This window comes from Ananas comosus, linkage group 18 (assembly GCF_001540865.1).
Source record: "Ananas comosus cultivar F153 linkage group 18, ASM154086v1, whole genome shotgun sequence".
In the NCBI taxonomy this organism is placed as follows: Eukaryota; Viridiplantae; Streptophyta; class Magnoliopsida; order Poales; family Bromeliaceae; genus Ananas; species Ananas comosus.
In genome coordinates, this window is record NC_033638.1 from 5886413 (window position 1) to 5902329 (window position 15917).

The 15917-nt window shown below is 33.7% G+C and overlaps 1 protein-coding gene across 1 annotated transcript; it reads left to right on the plus strand.

Moving 5' to 3' along the window:
- On the plus strand, positions 6110-8451 carry LOC109724346. Its single transcript, XM_020253138.1, has one exon. It carries the CDS (start codon positions 6406-6408, stop codon positions 7615-7617), a length of 1212 nt encoding a protein of 403 aa, XP_020108727.1. The 5' UTR covers positions 6110-6405; the 3' UTR covers positions 7618-8451.

Here is a 15917-nt window from a genome sequence, read left to right on the forward strand (position 1 = left end):
GGGTGCTAATTGTTAAAAAACCCCATAGTAATTTGTTTTTGCAAAATCTCAAAATAATTTTTTATGCAAATTGGCCTACTATGTTTACAACTAAATTTTATAGAATTTTATAAATTTGTTTATGTGGCAGTGTGTAATCGGTAAAAACAATATCAATTACGGAAAGATTGTTTTACAAGACAAAGAATAAAATCTGAAGTAAACTTCAAATTGCCTCCCTGTTGTTTATTTTTATTTTGTCATGTTGTGATTCAAAAAATTTGAATTTTTCCTCCTATGGTTTAATTTTCAATTCACTAAAAAATTTTATATAAAACCACAAAGGGGGCTAATTGACATTTTTTCGAACCAAAGAGTGGCAAAATGAAAATGAGCTATGCCACATAGGATCAATTTGAAGTTTATCCTAAAATCTATTTATTAAATTTTTGAATTTTTAAATTATTGTAGCAGTTGTTTGTATGAATAGCACTTTCCATGCACTCGAAAAAAGTGATGATCCCATAAATTAATTAAAAAATTTTGGTTCCGTACTATCTGGAAGGCTAATTACTAGCTAGAAATTAATCCGATTAGACCCAGGGAAGGAGAGGTGGTTGAACTTAAACATCGTGTAATTTCGACTCTTGGATGAGAAGATGCTAAGATTAAGCAGGCTTAGAATTTGTTGTTATTTGTTCTGTGGGGTCTCTGATATGAGCTACAATTTTTGAGGCAAAATTTATTCATGAATAGAGAATTGTGGGGTCATTTGCTGATGCTAATGATACAGTAACATATTTATGTGCTTCAATGCCATTTGATGCAAAATTTGGAAGCTCTGCATACCATTAAAAGTTAAAGTGTTCTGTTGGCTTGTCCTCAAGAAGAGACCTCTTACTGTAGATAATTTATTAAAAAGAGGATGGATAGGCAATACGAATTGTGTGCTGTGTTGGTCTGATATGGAAACAGTAGACCACCTTTTTTCTCAATGTGTATTCTTCAAATTTCTTATGGTGATGTCATTGGAGGATGTCCAAGCAGGAGATTTGGCCGAAGATATGCATATGGTTTGGGACAGACGGAGTGGAAGGATGGGGTCTCAGTCCATGAGCGATGGTTTAGCTGGACTAATTGCCTGTTGGTGGGTTATTTGGGAGACCAGGAATGGTGCGATCTTTAGGAAGAATCAGACCGATCCAATCCGTGGTTGCTATAAGGTTAAACAGCTGACGTCCCTGTGGGGAATCTTCGCCCTATGAAGAAACACTGATTTTTTTTTAAAAAAAAAAAAATTTAAAGCCAGCCTTAACCAGTGATCCAAAAACAGTAGATCCATAGCTTCCCGGGTGACCCAGTCGCATATGCAGTAGCTCCAGATCGATACCCCCATGCACCCCAACCGATGAGGCTAGAGAAAGCTCAATGGGAAGAAGCACTATGGAAAGAAGGGCTTGAATCCCCAAACCATTATGGTTTAGACGCAGATTTTTTTTTTTTTTTCTTCGTCTTTGTCTGGCTTTTCATCTTTTTAGAGGCCTTGTTGCCTCACCCATGTAGCTAAGTTCATATCCTGAATGAATGAAGCGGGTAACGTGCTACCTTTTTCTCAAAAAAAAAAAGAAATGATCGAATTATAAAGTAGGTGATATTTTAGTCCTCAAATATTTTAATTACAGTAATATTCTACTTAATAATGTAATAATAATTAAAATATTATATTATTTTTGATATTAGCAATCTATCTATACTTATTTAAAAAAGATTTATGTTGTGAAACTTAGTTGTAATAGTTCAAAAAGTTTGAGAACTAAAATATAACTAGTTATAGTACGTGTGGGGTCTAAAATATTACGCATCTCAGAGTGCGCAGAAAAATTATAACGAATTAAAGTTTAAAGAGTAAAGTGTCACACACTTCATAGCTTGAGAATCAAAAGTGTAATTTACCCTTAGGGCGCGTTTGGTTTGAGTTATGTAATATTACATAGTATCTCGACGTATTCAAAGTATCTTGAATTTCGGCGTGAGATTACTAATGATACTGTATTAGCGCGTTTGGTTTAATACAGTAATGTAATACTGGATTGCAATATTTATAGCATTACTACGTTTGGTTCAGTCTATAAAATTTAGTAATCTTGACATAAAAATATAGTTTTTTTAAAAAAAATTATCCTTTTGTGGTCATTTGAATATTATTTTTTACTAAAATATAATTTGTACTAGTAAATTAATTATATTAATAAGTAATAAAATAAAAAAACCAAACATGAAAAAAAATTATGTTGCGAAAAATTAATTTCAACCCATAAAAGAATAAATAGAAAAAAGATCATTACACATAAAAGAATAAATAGGTGTTCGTGCGTGAGAGAGAGAGAGAGAGAGAGAGAGGGGGGGGTGGGTCGTGAGAGAGATGAAAATAATGCTGTTACTTGGGTTTCGAAAGTTAAAGAGGTAAAATTGTTATTTTACATAATATATAGTATTATCGGTTTTCACTAATGCAAGATACACGACCCTCCTCTTGTTAATATTTTTATTGTAATCCTGCTCGATTTGTAATTTTATTTTAACGACTAGATTACATAGCGGATGAGCTAAACACAGTAATTCTGGCAGAATTATCTGTAATCCTGTTAGCATAACCCGAACTGAACACACCCTTAAACATATATAAGAAAGTGCCCCGTAATGTAATATAAATGTATTATGCATGTAAATTCTCAATATTCGTGCTACAATAAAGCTGTAATATTCGCGCCACCATGTAGGAAATTGGAGGGGACAAAGAGACCGTTCCAAGTCGTCGCATGAGGTGGGAAAGCAGCACGTGATGTCCTGCGCAACCAAAAACCTGCGTCGTTTATTTAGTGCGGGTGAGAGAGAAGTTGAAAAAGTAATACATTACGATCAGGAGGAGGAGGAATTAATTAATTCTCAATATTTAATTATTAGTCTTCAAAAAGGCACTTTTATTAGTTCAAACCTTATAAACCCGGATCCAATGTTGTTGTTTAATTACAGGTCCGTTTCACACCCACATTGCTTCGGCACCAAGCAACCCCTTTTTTTTTTCTGGTTTATGAATTGAGGATCCAAGTAGGGTCAATTTCATTCGTACCCTCACATAGGGGTGTCAGTGAGCCGAACACAAGTGAACTGGGATCGGCTCGTGTTCGGCTTATTTAGTAAACAAGTCTAACACAAACTAGCTAGTTAAAGTATCGAGCCGAAAAATTCAGCTCGTTAATAAATAAGCAGAACACGAGCCGGTTCACGAGCTGCTCAACGAATAATAAATTAAATGAATTAGATTGGATATATATATATATATATATAAATTTATAAATTCCTAACTATTAAACTTTAATCTAATGGTTGAAAATTTACATATAAATGAGTTTTACTTTATTTTTTTTACTAAAAATCAAATAATATATATATATATATAATTATTTATTTATATATTTCACAAATACCCTCTAAATATAATATTTCTTTCATAAATGCCTTTACCATTACTTTTTTGCTAAATTTCGTTATATAGCTCGGCATTTTTTTTACTTTCTTTAAAAATATGAAATTACCATTTTACCCTTTGTTTACTATTTCTTTAGAGGGATAATTTCATTCGTATCCTTGAAAAGTTTAAGATTATAATAAATGCCTCTACACAATTTGAAATATCAAAATTAACCCTATAAATATTTACTTTGTTTTAAAATAACTTCAAGATATACTATCATTAGTTGGGGTCATTTTAATCTTAGTTACGTTATAGTTACTGTGAATATTTACTTTGAAATGTTTACATTATAATTAATATGAATATTTACTCTAATCTTAGTTACTATGAATATTTACTTTGAAATATAATTGTTTATTTCTAATTGAAATGAATAATTTTTCTAAGCTAAAATCAATGGAATTTTACTAAATCTTTAGTCTAGATAGAGTTTAGTTAATTTTCAAATATAATTGAGGTTATTTATGAAATAAAATCAGTACTTGACCATTAAATATAAAGAGGGGTAAAGTTGAAATTTAAATATTATTAACTTCAATTTGGATGGGCACTTAATGGTAGGATTATCTTTTAAAGTTTTCTAAATTTAGGAGGGTATAGATGATATTTCAATTTTTAGATAGGTATTTATAAAACTAGATAGTTTTAAAAGGATATTGAAAAAAAATTTCCTATTAATTAATGTAAAATAATTATTATTAATTTTTCAAAAGTTTAAGCTGTAAAATAATAATATATTTTGTACTTTTATTTTGAATACGATAGTATTAATTCAACGCAATCAAGCATGGTACGTACAAAGTTTCACCCAAAAAAAAAAAAAACAAAAAAAAAAAAAAAAAAANAAAAAAAAAAAAGAAAAAAAAAAAAGCCAAATTGAGCGCAGCAACATGAACCCATCTAATAGCGAATTAATACATACATGTGACATTATTATAGGAACACAAAGGTTAACTTTTGGGTAAATTGCAAATTTGGTTCTCAAAGTATGAGGCCCGTGATACTTTCATTCTCGAATTCTATTTTTTTAAAAAATTTTTATTTAAATTTTTTAAGTTATTACAATCAAATCGTATAACCTAATTTAGATTACCAAATATTGATATATCGCTCATATAGAGGTGATATAATAATATTATGATGGATGATATATATATCAATAATTAAGATGTCACATCATTTTTACATCAACGATCGATTCATTCGAATTTAGTCAACTAAATTAGTTTGTGAGACTTGATTAATAATACATCAATAATTAAAATGTTATATTAGTTTTACATTAATGATGTATTCAAATCTAGTCAATTAAATTAGTTTGTGGGATTTAATTACATCCATTCTGAAAGTTCAAGTAAAAAATTATAAAAAAATTAAAGTTTATGGGCAATTTATCCTTAATTTTTTTAGGAAAAACTTCAAAAACCCCCCCTGTGGTTTCGTGCATTCTCACTTTGCTACCCTGTGGTTTAAAACGTATCAATTTAGCCCCCTGTGGTTTCATTTTTATCTTTTCGGAAGCTTTTTCGTTAATATTTCGTTAAATTATATACAAAAAACTTCAGATAACCATCTATATTTATCGAATAGTCACTTTAGTATTCTTTAATTTTAACTTTGTCACTGATTTTAAAAAAAAATAATAATAAAATTGATAACAAAAAGATAAAAACGAAACCACAGTGGGGCAAAATGATACGTTTTAAACCACAGGGTAGCAAAGTGAGAATGCACGAAACCACAGGGGTGGTTTTTGAAGTTTTTCCATTTTTTTATCATTTACCAAGGATAAATTTGCCCTATTTTTGCTCTCTTTTTAAGCAGCTCTAACATCTATTTAGCATTTAATTGGTAGAGTTTAAAAAAAAAAAAAAAAAAAAACTGGAACTTGTGTTGTAAAATTTGACACCCAACAACAAAAGCTTCAAAGTAATGCTTCTGAATCTTACATAAAAGGTGGTTGCAATATCTTAATCTAGTATTTTTGACTTTAGGCACTATTTGCATAGCAACTTGTCAATCAACATTACATGTACACCGCAACAGTATGAGATAGCTAACAATTCATTAGCACAATTAATACAAATAACCAAACAAAATATGACTCAAGAACCTGAACTGCCACACCTACATAAAAGAAAAAAAGCAAAACAAAGTGGGTATGGTGAAGTGCAATGCAGTAGTAAATGGGGCCCACCCATTAGTGGGCCCTTCCTCCCTCTGAGTGGAGCTGACTTCTCTCTCTCTCTCTCTCTCTCTCCCTCTCTCCATGGCTGAAATGTCAAGCATACACCAACTCCAACAGCACCTCCAAAAAAAAAAATCATTGATGTTAAATATAAAAATATTTAAAATCAGTTTTTTATTAGTTTAAATTTTTAAAATATAATAGTTATTTTATTTATTTAATATGGTATCAAAACGAGAGGTTCTGAGTTTGAGTTTGGTCAGGCTCTTAGCATTATTAATTTTTTCTAACTTAATTCGAATACATCCATATGGAGTTAGTGAAGAGTCTCGGATACATGCCAGTATTGGCTACTAACTTAAGATTTAAAAATATAAGGATTGTTACTTTTATTTAACAATTGATCTGCCAACTCCACTTTAGGCAGAAGAAGATGAAAAAGTCAGTGATGTGTTACATGATTGTTATCTCTCAACCTCACCCACCCCCAATCCCAGTTAACCACACATATCAAAACAACCAGATTCTAATCTAACAATAATAATCCCATTCCCTTCTTCGATTCCATTTTTCTTTCCCTTCCTTTCTCGTTGTTGTTGTTGTTGTTGTTGTTGCTGCTTCCAAGAACTGCGGAGACAGAGAGACAGAGAGAGAGGGAAAAAAAAAAGAAAAATAAAAAATTAAAGAAACTCGATCGTTTCCGATGGATTCGACGTTCTACGATCCGGAGTCGGGCGACGGGGAGGGGGCGCAGCTGGGCGTGTACGTGCACCACGCGCGCGGCATCCACAACATCTGCATCTACGCGAGCCAGGACGTGTACGCGAAGCTGTCGCTGACGCGCAGCCCCGACGAGGCGGTGTCGACGCGCGTCGCGGCGGGCGGCGGCGCCAACCCGCGGTTCGACGAGCTGGTGGCCGTCGGCCGCGTCGCCTCCCCGCGGTCCGCCGTCCTCAAGTGCGAGATCTGGATGCTCAGCCGCGCCCGCAGCCTCCTCGACGACCAGCTCCTCGGCTTCGCCCTCGTCCCCCTCTCCTCCGTCGCCGCCGCCGCCGGCCGCTCCCTCACCCAGGACTTCTCCCTCTCCTCCACCGACCTCTTCCACTCCCCCGCCGGCACCGTCCGCCTCACCCTCTCCCTCGACTCCCCTCCCGCCACCGCCGCCGCCGCCGGCAGCACCGCACCGTCGTCCGCCGGCATCACTTCCGAGGTCGTCATTCTCGACCCGGCCGACTACCGCCGGCTCGAGCCCCCCGACGTCGCCGTCGAGGAGGAGAACCGGCGGATGGTCGCCGAGTACTTCGACATCATGTCGCCCGCGTCGACGGCGACCGCCGCTCCTCTGCTCCGCCTCGACTCCGACTACGATATGACGTCGCCGAATTCTCCCGACGACGATCCTTCTTCCTTCGCTTCCTCCGCCACCACCACCACCACCACCACTAGTCTGAGCGACGAGAGCAAGAAGATCGCCGCAGATTCGTCTTCTTCCTCCAATTCATCATCATTAGCCGCGGAGGCCGTCGGCACTCCGACTTCGAAACCCGGGGCGGTGGTGGAGAGTAGTTGTAGCAAGCTCGAGAACGAGCACTCCAAGGACCGCAAAGCCGGCGCCGAATTGGGGTCGGTGTTCGAGTCGCCGATGGGGAACATAAGCCTCGAGGCGGAGCAGGCCGCGATGCAGCAGCAGATCGTCGAGATGTACATGAAGAGCATGCAGCAGTTCACGGAGTCGCTGGCGAAGATGAAGCTGCCGATGGACCTCGACAACCCGCGGCCGGACGACGACCGCGGGGCCGTAATCCAGAGCCAGAATAATGATAACAACAATAATGATACCAAGTTGGATGTGGAAGAGAAGAATAAGAAGAAGGATGGGTCCAGAGTGTTCTACGGAAGCAGGGCATTTTTCTGAGAGGAATGCGTTTGTCGAAAAACTTAAGATGGTGGATGGTTTGTCATTGTGAGTGTTAGTATCTGTCCATTACTTGGCTTATTTTTCCTCTGTTTCGGAACTTATATAACAGAGAGATACAGTTGTGCTGTTTGAATTTGTCACATATAGATATATATATTACGAGTCTCTTTGTAGCAATTTTTGTGGGTATTGGGTTTTCTCTTAATCATGTATCTTGAAACGTAGTTTCAATGGAACAAAGTTTAATGACATGAGAAGAGAAACTGGAGTGCTATCTCGCCGTTTAGATCATATATGTCTCTGCATGAGTAACTCTGCAGTTTGTTTTCGACGAAAACTTACCGCGACTCGACGGTCCGACTAGCTGAGCCAAATCAAACTCAACGTGGAAGCTCATTTCGTAAAGAAGCAATGCCCGAAACCGCGATAGTCCAGCTAAACAACTTAGACCCGATGTTTGCGGCCAAAGGTGAGTGGCAGGAACATTCAGCAGAAATCAGAACTGATGGTGTCACTCATGGCTAAATGGCAGGAACGGTTACCGACAGCATATCCGGCAACATCAGTTTGCGAGAAACGGGAGAACAGTTGTAGCCCGCGAACAAGACTAGCTACCGACGCCCCGACACGAAAAACATCAACACCAGGCTTTGTCTTCTTATTACAGAAGCTTTGTATTCAATTTCAGCTTACTATTTCTGCAACTTAGGCTAACTTGTACCTCATCTTCTAAGTCGATATAATTGTTTCTGAGTGTAGATTTTTCTCTCCTGTAACTCTCAACCACAGGTATTTGGGTTACTTCAGCAATTCAATGAAACCATTGTGACATGTTGTTCTTTTCTGCCATGATGCATAAGCTAAATGACAATCCGTAAACTTCGCAACTACCTTCCTCTTTTCCGACTTAGATACGGAAATTCGAGAGCTAGGAGATGTTTCGAAGTAATTGTGAGGATTTAACTCAGGTAAATATTGTCGAAAGTAGCGATCGAATTCACGACCTTACAGAATTCACGACCTTACAGAATCGCAGATGCTTGGGAATATATTTAACGACTACTATTTGGGTTCCTTGTTTCCTACAAGTGCTTAAGATTATGTATTTGTGAAGTTCTTTGTGAATATATAATATGAAAAGAACATGATAACACTACTTAAACCTTTCCTAGGGGTAATAAATACTCACGGTATCCAAACCCGGATTTTGGACAATATATTGTGTTTGGATCAGAACCCGATTTACAATCGGGTGTCCGAATCCAAACCTATTTTGTCCTAGTTTTAAGCCTTCAAAAAATTTCTAAAAAGAAAATGTCAATGAAATAAAATTTTGAATTAAAACTTTGTGTATACAAATTGAAAATATTGTAATGTAAAGGGTTAATTACACCAGTAGTCCCCAACCTTTGCACCAATTTTCACTTAGATTCCTAACTTTTTTTTTTTTTTGCAATTGAGTCCCTAATCTCTTGATTTTATTCCAATTATGTCCCAGCCGTTAAAAAAACTGTTATAATTAACAGAATCGCTACGTCAGCGCCTATTTGGCAACCTTTTGCATGTTACTTTAGATCCCTAAACTTTGCACGTTTTTCACTTTAGTCCCTAAATATAAAAATTCAAAATTTTAAATTTAAACTCAAAAATAATATTAAAATTAAAATTTTAAACTAACGAGAAATTAGAAATTTGAATTTGAATTTAAAGCTGAATTAAAATTTTGAATTGAAATTCAAATTTTAAATTTAAATTTTTAATTGAATCTAAATTTTGAATTCAAACTTAAAATTTTGATTTTGATTTTGATTTTTCAATTGACATTTAAAATGAAAGTTTTGAAACCGAAATTTAAATTTAAAATCTAAATTTAAATTTCAAATCATATTCAAAATTTTGATTTTAAATTTTAAATTTGAATTCAAAATTTAAATTTGAATTTAAGATTTGATTTCAATTCTAAATTTGAATTTAAACTTCGAATTCAAATTCACATTTTGAATTTGAAATTTCAAATCGATGTTTGAAATTAAATTAGAATTTAGAATTCGAAATGTGAATTTGAATTTAAAATTAAAATTTTAAAATTAAATACAAAATCGGGTCCAATTTAAATTTGAATCCAAAATCAAAATTTAAATTTAAAATTTAAATCTTAAATTAAAAATCTTGTTTTGAATTTATAAATTTAATGGGTTAATTACACTCTCGGTCCCCAACGTTTACACCGTTTTTTAATTTAGTCCCCAATCTTTTTTCTTTTTTTTTTGCAATCCGCTGACACAGCGCCACCGTAGCGCTGACACGACGCCTCCGTAGCGCTGATATGGCGCCTCCGTGACACTGACATGGTGCTGACGTGGGATTTTTCGTCAATTTTAACACATATCTAACTGCTGGAACTTAATTATAATAAAATCAAACGATTAGAGACTTTATTGTAAAAAAAAAGATTGGGGACCAAATTGAAAAACGGTGTAAAGGTTAGGAACTATTGGTGTAATTAACCCTAATGTAAAGATCATTTCACTTTTTTTTTTTTACAATAAAATATTTAAATAATTTAATTTAAATTAAATTCTTTACTATGTGAGGTTGCCAACTTTCATAAAGAGGCGGGCCTATATGTTTTAGGACATGTTTGGTTGTCTGGAAATGACTGCAGTGAAAAAGATTACTTATACAAAAGTGAGTTCTGAGTTCAATTGGTTGGTTAACTACGAAGTGAAAAATAAAGCATTACAGTTTTATATTTTTGCTTGTTTGATTATTTGATTATATATAAAGAAATGAAAATATAACAATGGCTTTTTTTTGCAAATGGTCCCCTGAAAAAATTTTATTTTAAAAATAACCCTGTCAAAATTTAATTTACAAAAATGGCCTTGGCCCTACCACTCAGGCGCCATGTTAGCGCCACGAGGGCAGAACTATGGCCGGTGTGTTAAGTTGAACACGGTGAACCATTCACCGTGTTCATACACGGTGAATGATTCACCGTGTTTCATATTTATATTCCTTTCTTTTCTTTTAGGGATGTCAACGGGTCGGGTTTGGATCGGGTTTTCAAAAATCCGAATCCGAATCCGAATCCGAAAATCAAATTAAAACCCGAACCCGAATCCGAACCTAGCGGGTTTTAAAAATCCATACCCATATAACTTTAATATATGGATATGGGTATGGATTTTTAAAACCCGCCGGGCTCGGATTCGTGTTCGGATTTTAATTTGATTTTCGGATTCGATTTCAGGTTTTTAAAAACCAAATCCAAACCCGACCCGTTGACATTCCTAAAGGAGAAAAAATGAATATAAATATGAAACACGGTGAATCATTCACCGTATTTGAACACGGGAAATGGTTCACCGTGTTCAACTTAACACACTGGCTCCAGTCCTGCCCGTGTGGCACTGACGTGACGCCTGCGTGGCAAATCCAGGACCATTTTTGCAAATTAAATTTTAACATGGCTATTTTTTAAATAAAAATTTGCCAAGGGGCTAAATTGAAAAAAAGCCCTATAACAATCGATAGAAACTCATAATTTAAACATATATTTGGAATTAAAGAATAAATTTTACAATTTAAATTTAAACTTAAATGTGAGTTAAATTTTTAATTAAACTTTAAGATATACAATCAAATTTATAATTTGAATTTAAAGTTTAAGTTATATTTAGTAATTGAAATTAAATCCTAAAATTAAATTTCAACTTAAAAATCAAACCTTAATTCAAATTTAAATTCATAATTTGAATCAACTTTTGATTTACAAATTGATCTTAAATTTTGAATTCAAATGTGAATTCACAATTTGAATTAAAATTAAAATTAAAATTTACCAAAAGTGGACCTTGGGTTTAAGTAGAATTCGGGTGAAAACTATTTCTTCCCCACTATTACTTCCATAACTATGGAAGTAAAGTTTCTCCAATTATGCTATTTGTTTGACAAAAAGTGAATAGTCTTGATAAATAATAAATTATAATGTAATAAATAAAAAAAATAATATGATTGTTTTCCTATATAATTGAAAAAAATGTAATCTAAAGCAACTAAATAAATTTTTTATATATAAATTATAACAACACAGCAATAAAATCAGAGACTAAAAAAAAAATATTAATACTAAACTAACCAATTTTCATCATATTTTAAATGTGCAAACTAACTGAAAAAAATGTACTAAAACTTAAATGATCACATTTTAAACATGCAAACCAAATAAAAGATTAATTAGTAATACAATTAAATATATTTAAATATAGCTACATTACCTAATGTATCATTTTTTTTTTTTTCCCTTCACCTCTCTTCACCGTAAATTACTTCGTCCCAGGGTGGACCAAAATCAGTTACGCTTTTTGGAGTAACTTGAGTTTCAACTGTATTTTTATTACGACGAAATAAATAGGAGAAGTGGTCATTTATGGCTGGGGTTCCCTTACCCTATTATTGTTTTGGAAAAAAATATATGTTATATTTTTTTTATATTTTAATATGTAGTTTGCTTTTTTTAACTGGGATTCAAGTTTATAATAATAGGAATACCATAGTAATTCAACAAATACCATGCACATAAAACAATATAACTAATTAGAGTGAATCAAAATCAACTAGTTATGCACAAATTAAGTAAAAGATGAACCACAGTTGAATCAAAAACCAAAGAACCAAACCACAAACAACTAATAATGTAAAACTCACAAATAAGTAGATCAAAAACACAGCAGCCCAAAGATAATAGGAATTATAGCAACCGACTGTCTCTAACGCAAGTGGCAAAGGGTCTGGCAGTTGTTACCCGAGGTCCCAAGTTCGAATTCTAGTTGATCCACATTTCCAACTAAGTTTATTTCTAAAAAAAATAAATGAACCCGGTAGCATGTTATCTTTCTCTCTCAAAACAAAAAAACGGAATTATAACAACTAAGAATCCTAAAGAACTGTTGAAACGAAAAATCTGAAAACTCTCTATATATGATTTGTGCACTGAGCTTAGGGAAGAAGTAGCAGAAAGATAAAGGAGGAGCTCCCCCAATTCTCAACTTACAATCGCGTGCCACCTCAACCCTAAAAGCTGTGCAGAATATAGTTGGTGTTTTGACTAACTTTTGAAAAGTGATTTTGAACCAAAAAATGATTCTTGGTTCTTGTTTCTAAATTTTAATTCTAATTCTTAGAATTAGTCTTCCAACTCTCGAGGCCCAAAATCAGAAGCATCTAATTTGATCAGAGAAAACCTAACCAAAATGCGAATGCATGCACTACATTACCTGTTATCAGGGGTACACCTGGGCTTGGACTTAAACAAGGCCCGGCCCGATAAGCCACGTAGAGATCGGGCTTTGAGTTTGCAAATTATAACGGATTCTAAAATTTAAGTCTAAAAAAGTTTTGGATCTATTTGGACATGTCCAAACTGCGCCGACCCGAAAGCCCGAATCATTAGTGCCTCTTGCACTTTTTGTGACCTAACTTTATAATTTATCTAATTTGAAGCATTTAATGCCTCTTGCACATCAAAAATTATGTGCGGAGGGTATTTTTGCATGCTTTATTCGCATATTTTACATATGTCATATGGCTACAATTCCATATATGTAGGCAAATGGGCCAAAATTTTATACGAAAAGAATATATCGAATAATTTAAATTAGATAAATTAAAATATGGGTACTATTTTTTTAAAAAAATTGTAGTTTAATCAAAATAGACCACACAAAGTTTACATAAGTTTATGACAAAAATGTAAGCGATGGGCCAAAATTTTGTACCAAAAGAATTATCGAATAGTTTAAATCAAATAAATCTAAAAAATGGACACTAAAACAAAAATTTTGAAAAATTAGTAATTTAATCAAAATAGGCCAAACAAACTTTACATAAGTTTTATCCAATTTTTTTTTATATTTTTCTACCGATTATATTATTTCAGGAACCTCCTAACACCCGTCGAAGAAAAAGAAACAGAGAGATTAATAAAGCTTCTTTTTTTTAGAGCTTTTACTTATATACCCCCTCGCTACTATTTAAAAATTTTTAATTTATCTTTCTATTTTAAAAATATCCTTCTAAACTCAAAATTCCATAAATAAATCCTAAAATTTAGGAGTATTTTTGAATTAATGTTTAAAAATTAATAAAAGTATTAACCCTAACCTCTTGAGATTAGCCAATGCTCAAAATGGTATAGCTGGACTAGGAGGTTTAAACCCTATTATATTTTACATATAGAACTATTTCAAATCTTAGGAGTGTTTCAACTACGCGCATGAGCACCAGGCGATGTGAGACTCATCTTACTAGCCTTAACTAACCTTATTGAAAGTTGTGCTCCACCCATAATAGTCGTAAGCCGCAGAACCGCACTCTACGTGCCATATTACATGTCGTATGATCTTAACGCTGCCGAAACTCATTTCATACTTCCGGCTGGTGATTGACTATAGTAGCAACTGTGACGCCCCACTTAATTTCTAGAGGGTCATCTATTATGTAACTACTCTAAGGGGCCGTTTGGTTGGATATAGTTGCAGAAACAGTGTAGTTGGAAATACATGCAGTTGCAAATGCTGCAGTTATAATTACACCTAGTCTGTTTGGTTTTACGCAGTTGCAACTGCTGCAGTTACATTTCTTCTGTTTGGTAATATGAAGCTGATAGTTGTATTTATGAATTTTGTCACCTCTTCAGATAGAGTGGTGAGGTTTCCTTCATTAAACATAAAATAATTATATAAATTTATTAATTATTTAAATTTACTATTTATAAATAAATAAGTAGATATATATAATATTTTTATATTTTTCAATAATTCTTCAACTTATTAATCGACACATTTAAAATTTTTAATTTATTTAATTTTAATATGTAAATCAAACTTTAAAAATTTAAACGATTCTCTCATTTTTTTAATCAAATTTAATAATTATAATTAATTAAAACTTATTAAATTAACATACACGATCACATTCTATAAAAATTTAGAAAAAAAAAACTATATTTATATTTTAAATAAAATAAATTTAAAAAAATTAATTTTTTGCACAAATCTTGTATTGTCTAAAAAATTTTATTAGTATGAGTTTATTTATAAGTATTTTTATTTACCTATATACTTATATTATTTATTTATTTAGCTATTTATTTATTTATTTATTATTGTTAATTTGTGGGTAATCCTATTCCTCACCAACTGCTGCAGTTAGAACTACGACCAATTTGGATGTAGTTCCAACTGTAGCATTTGGGCCTTCTTGTGCAGTTGGAACTGCAGCAGTTGAACTCAACTACACTAAACCAAACAAAGGAATTGTGGCTGCACGCATTTGCAACTGCACTGCAGTTGCAAATGCGTACAACCAAACAGCCCCTAACTCTACTAGTGAAACCCCAGGTGGCTAAATCTCTTAATCCAGCTATAGCATTTTGGGCAGTGATTTGGTCCAACAGGTTAAGAGAGTTAAGCGTGTTAAGACTAGAGTAGTCCTATAATGGGTGACCCTTGAGAAGTTGGAGCATTACAGTTGGTATCAAAATCAATTACCAGCTGGCAGTATGAGATTAGTTTCGATTGAGTCAAATTATACAGCGGATAAAGTAAGACTCCCATACTGATGATTATGAGCATGGCTCACTCACAAGGTTGGTTAAGATTAACAAGACGAGTCTCATATTGTCTGATACTTATGACTCTGAGCCAAACGAGAATGTCACAGCTTAAAGAGAGGGAAAAAATATAGGTCCCCAAATAGTCCTATATATAATATATAATATGATTAAAACTCTTAACCCGCCTATAGTATTTTGGGCAGTAGTCAGTACTTCAACCTAAGAAGTTAAAAGAATTAAGCGTGATAGGACTAAAATATTTCTAAGATGAATAATCCTTAAAAAATTTGGGGCCCCGCAATACTTAAATCTCTTAAGCCTAACGGTCATTCACAATATTATAATTGAATTAAAAAATCTAATTATATTATATTTTATATATATATAAATATTTTAAATTTTAAGCGCCTTCACATATATATATTTTCTTTTTCTTTTTTTACCATCCCCTCCCAAGCTTCCAACAGCCGACTTGCTGTCATCATCATATACAACTAGTGGAGTGCTCATCAGTGACTTAACATAACTCTTTATATATATATATATATATATATATATATATATATATATAGAGCAGGGCTGCTGTGCTCTCGGGAGCACGGAGGCCTCCGTGCTCCTGAGCCGTTTTTGATGATGAAGTTTCCGAATCGACGATCGGCTCCGTTAAATTTGATCTAGC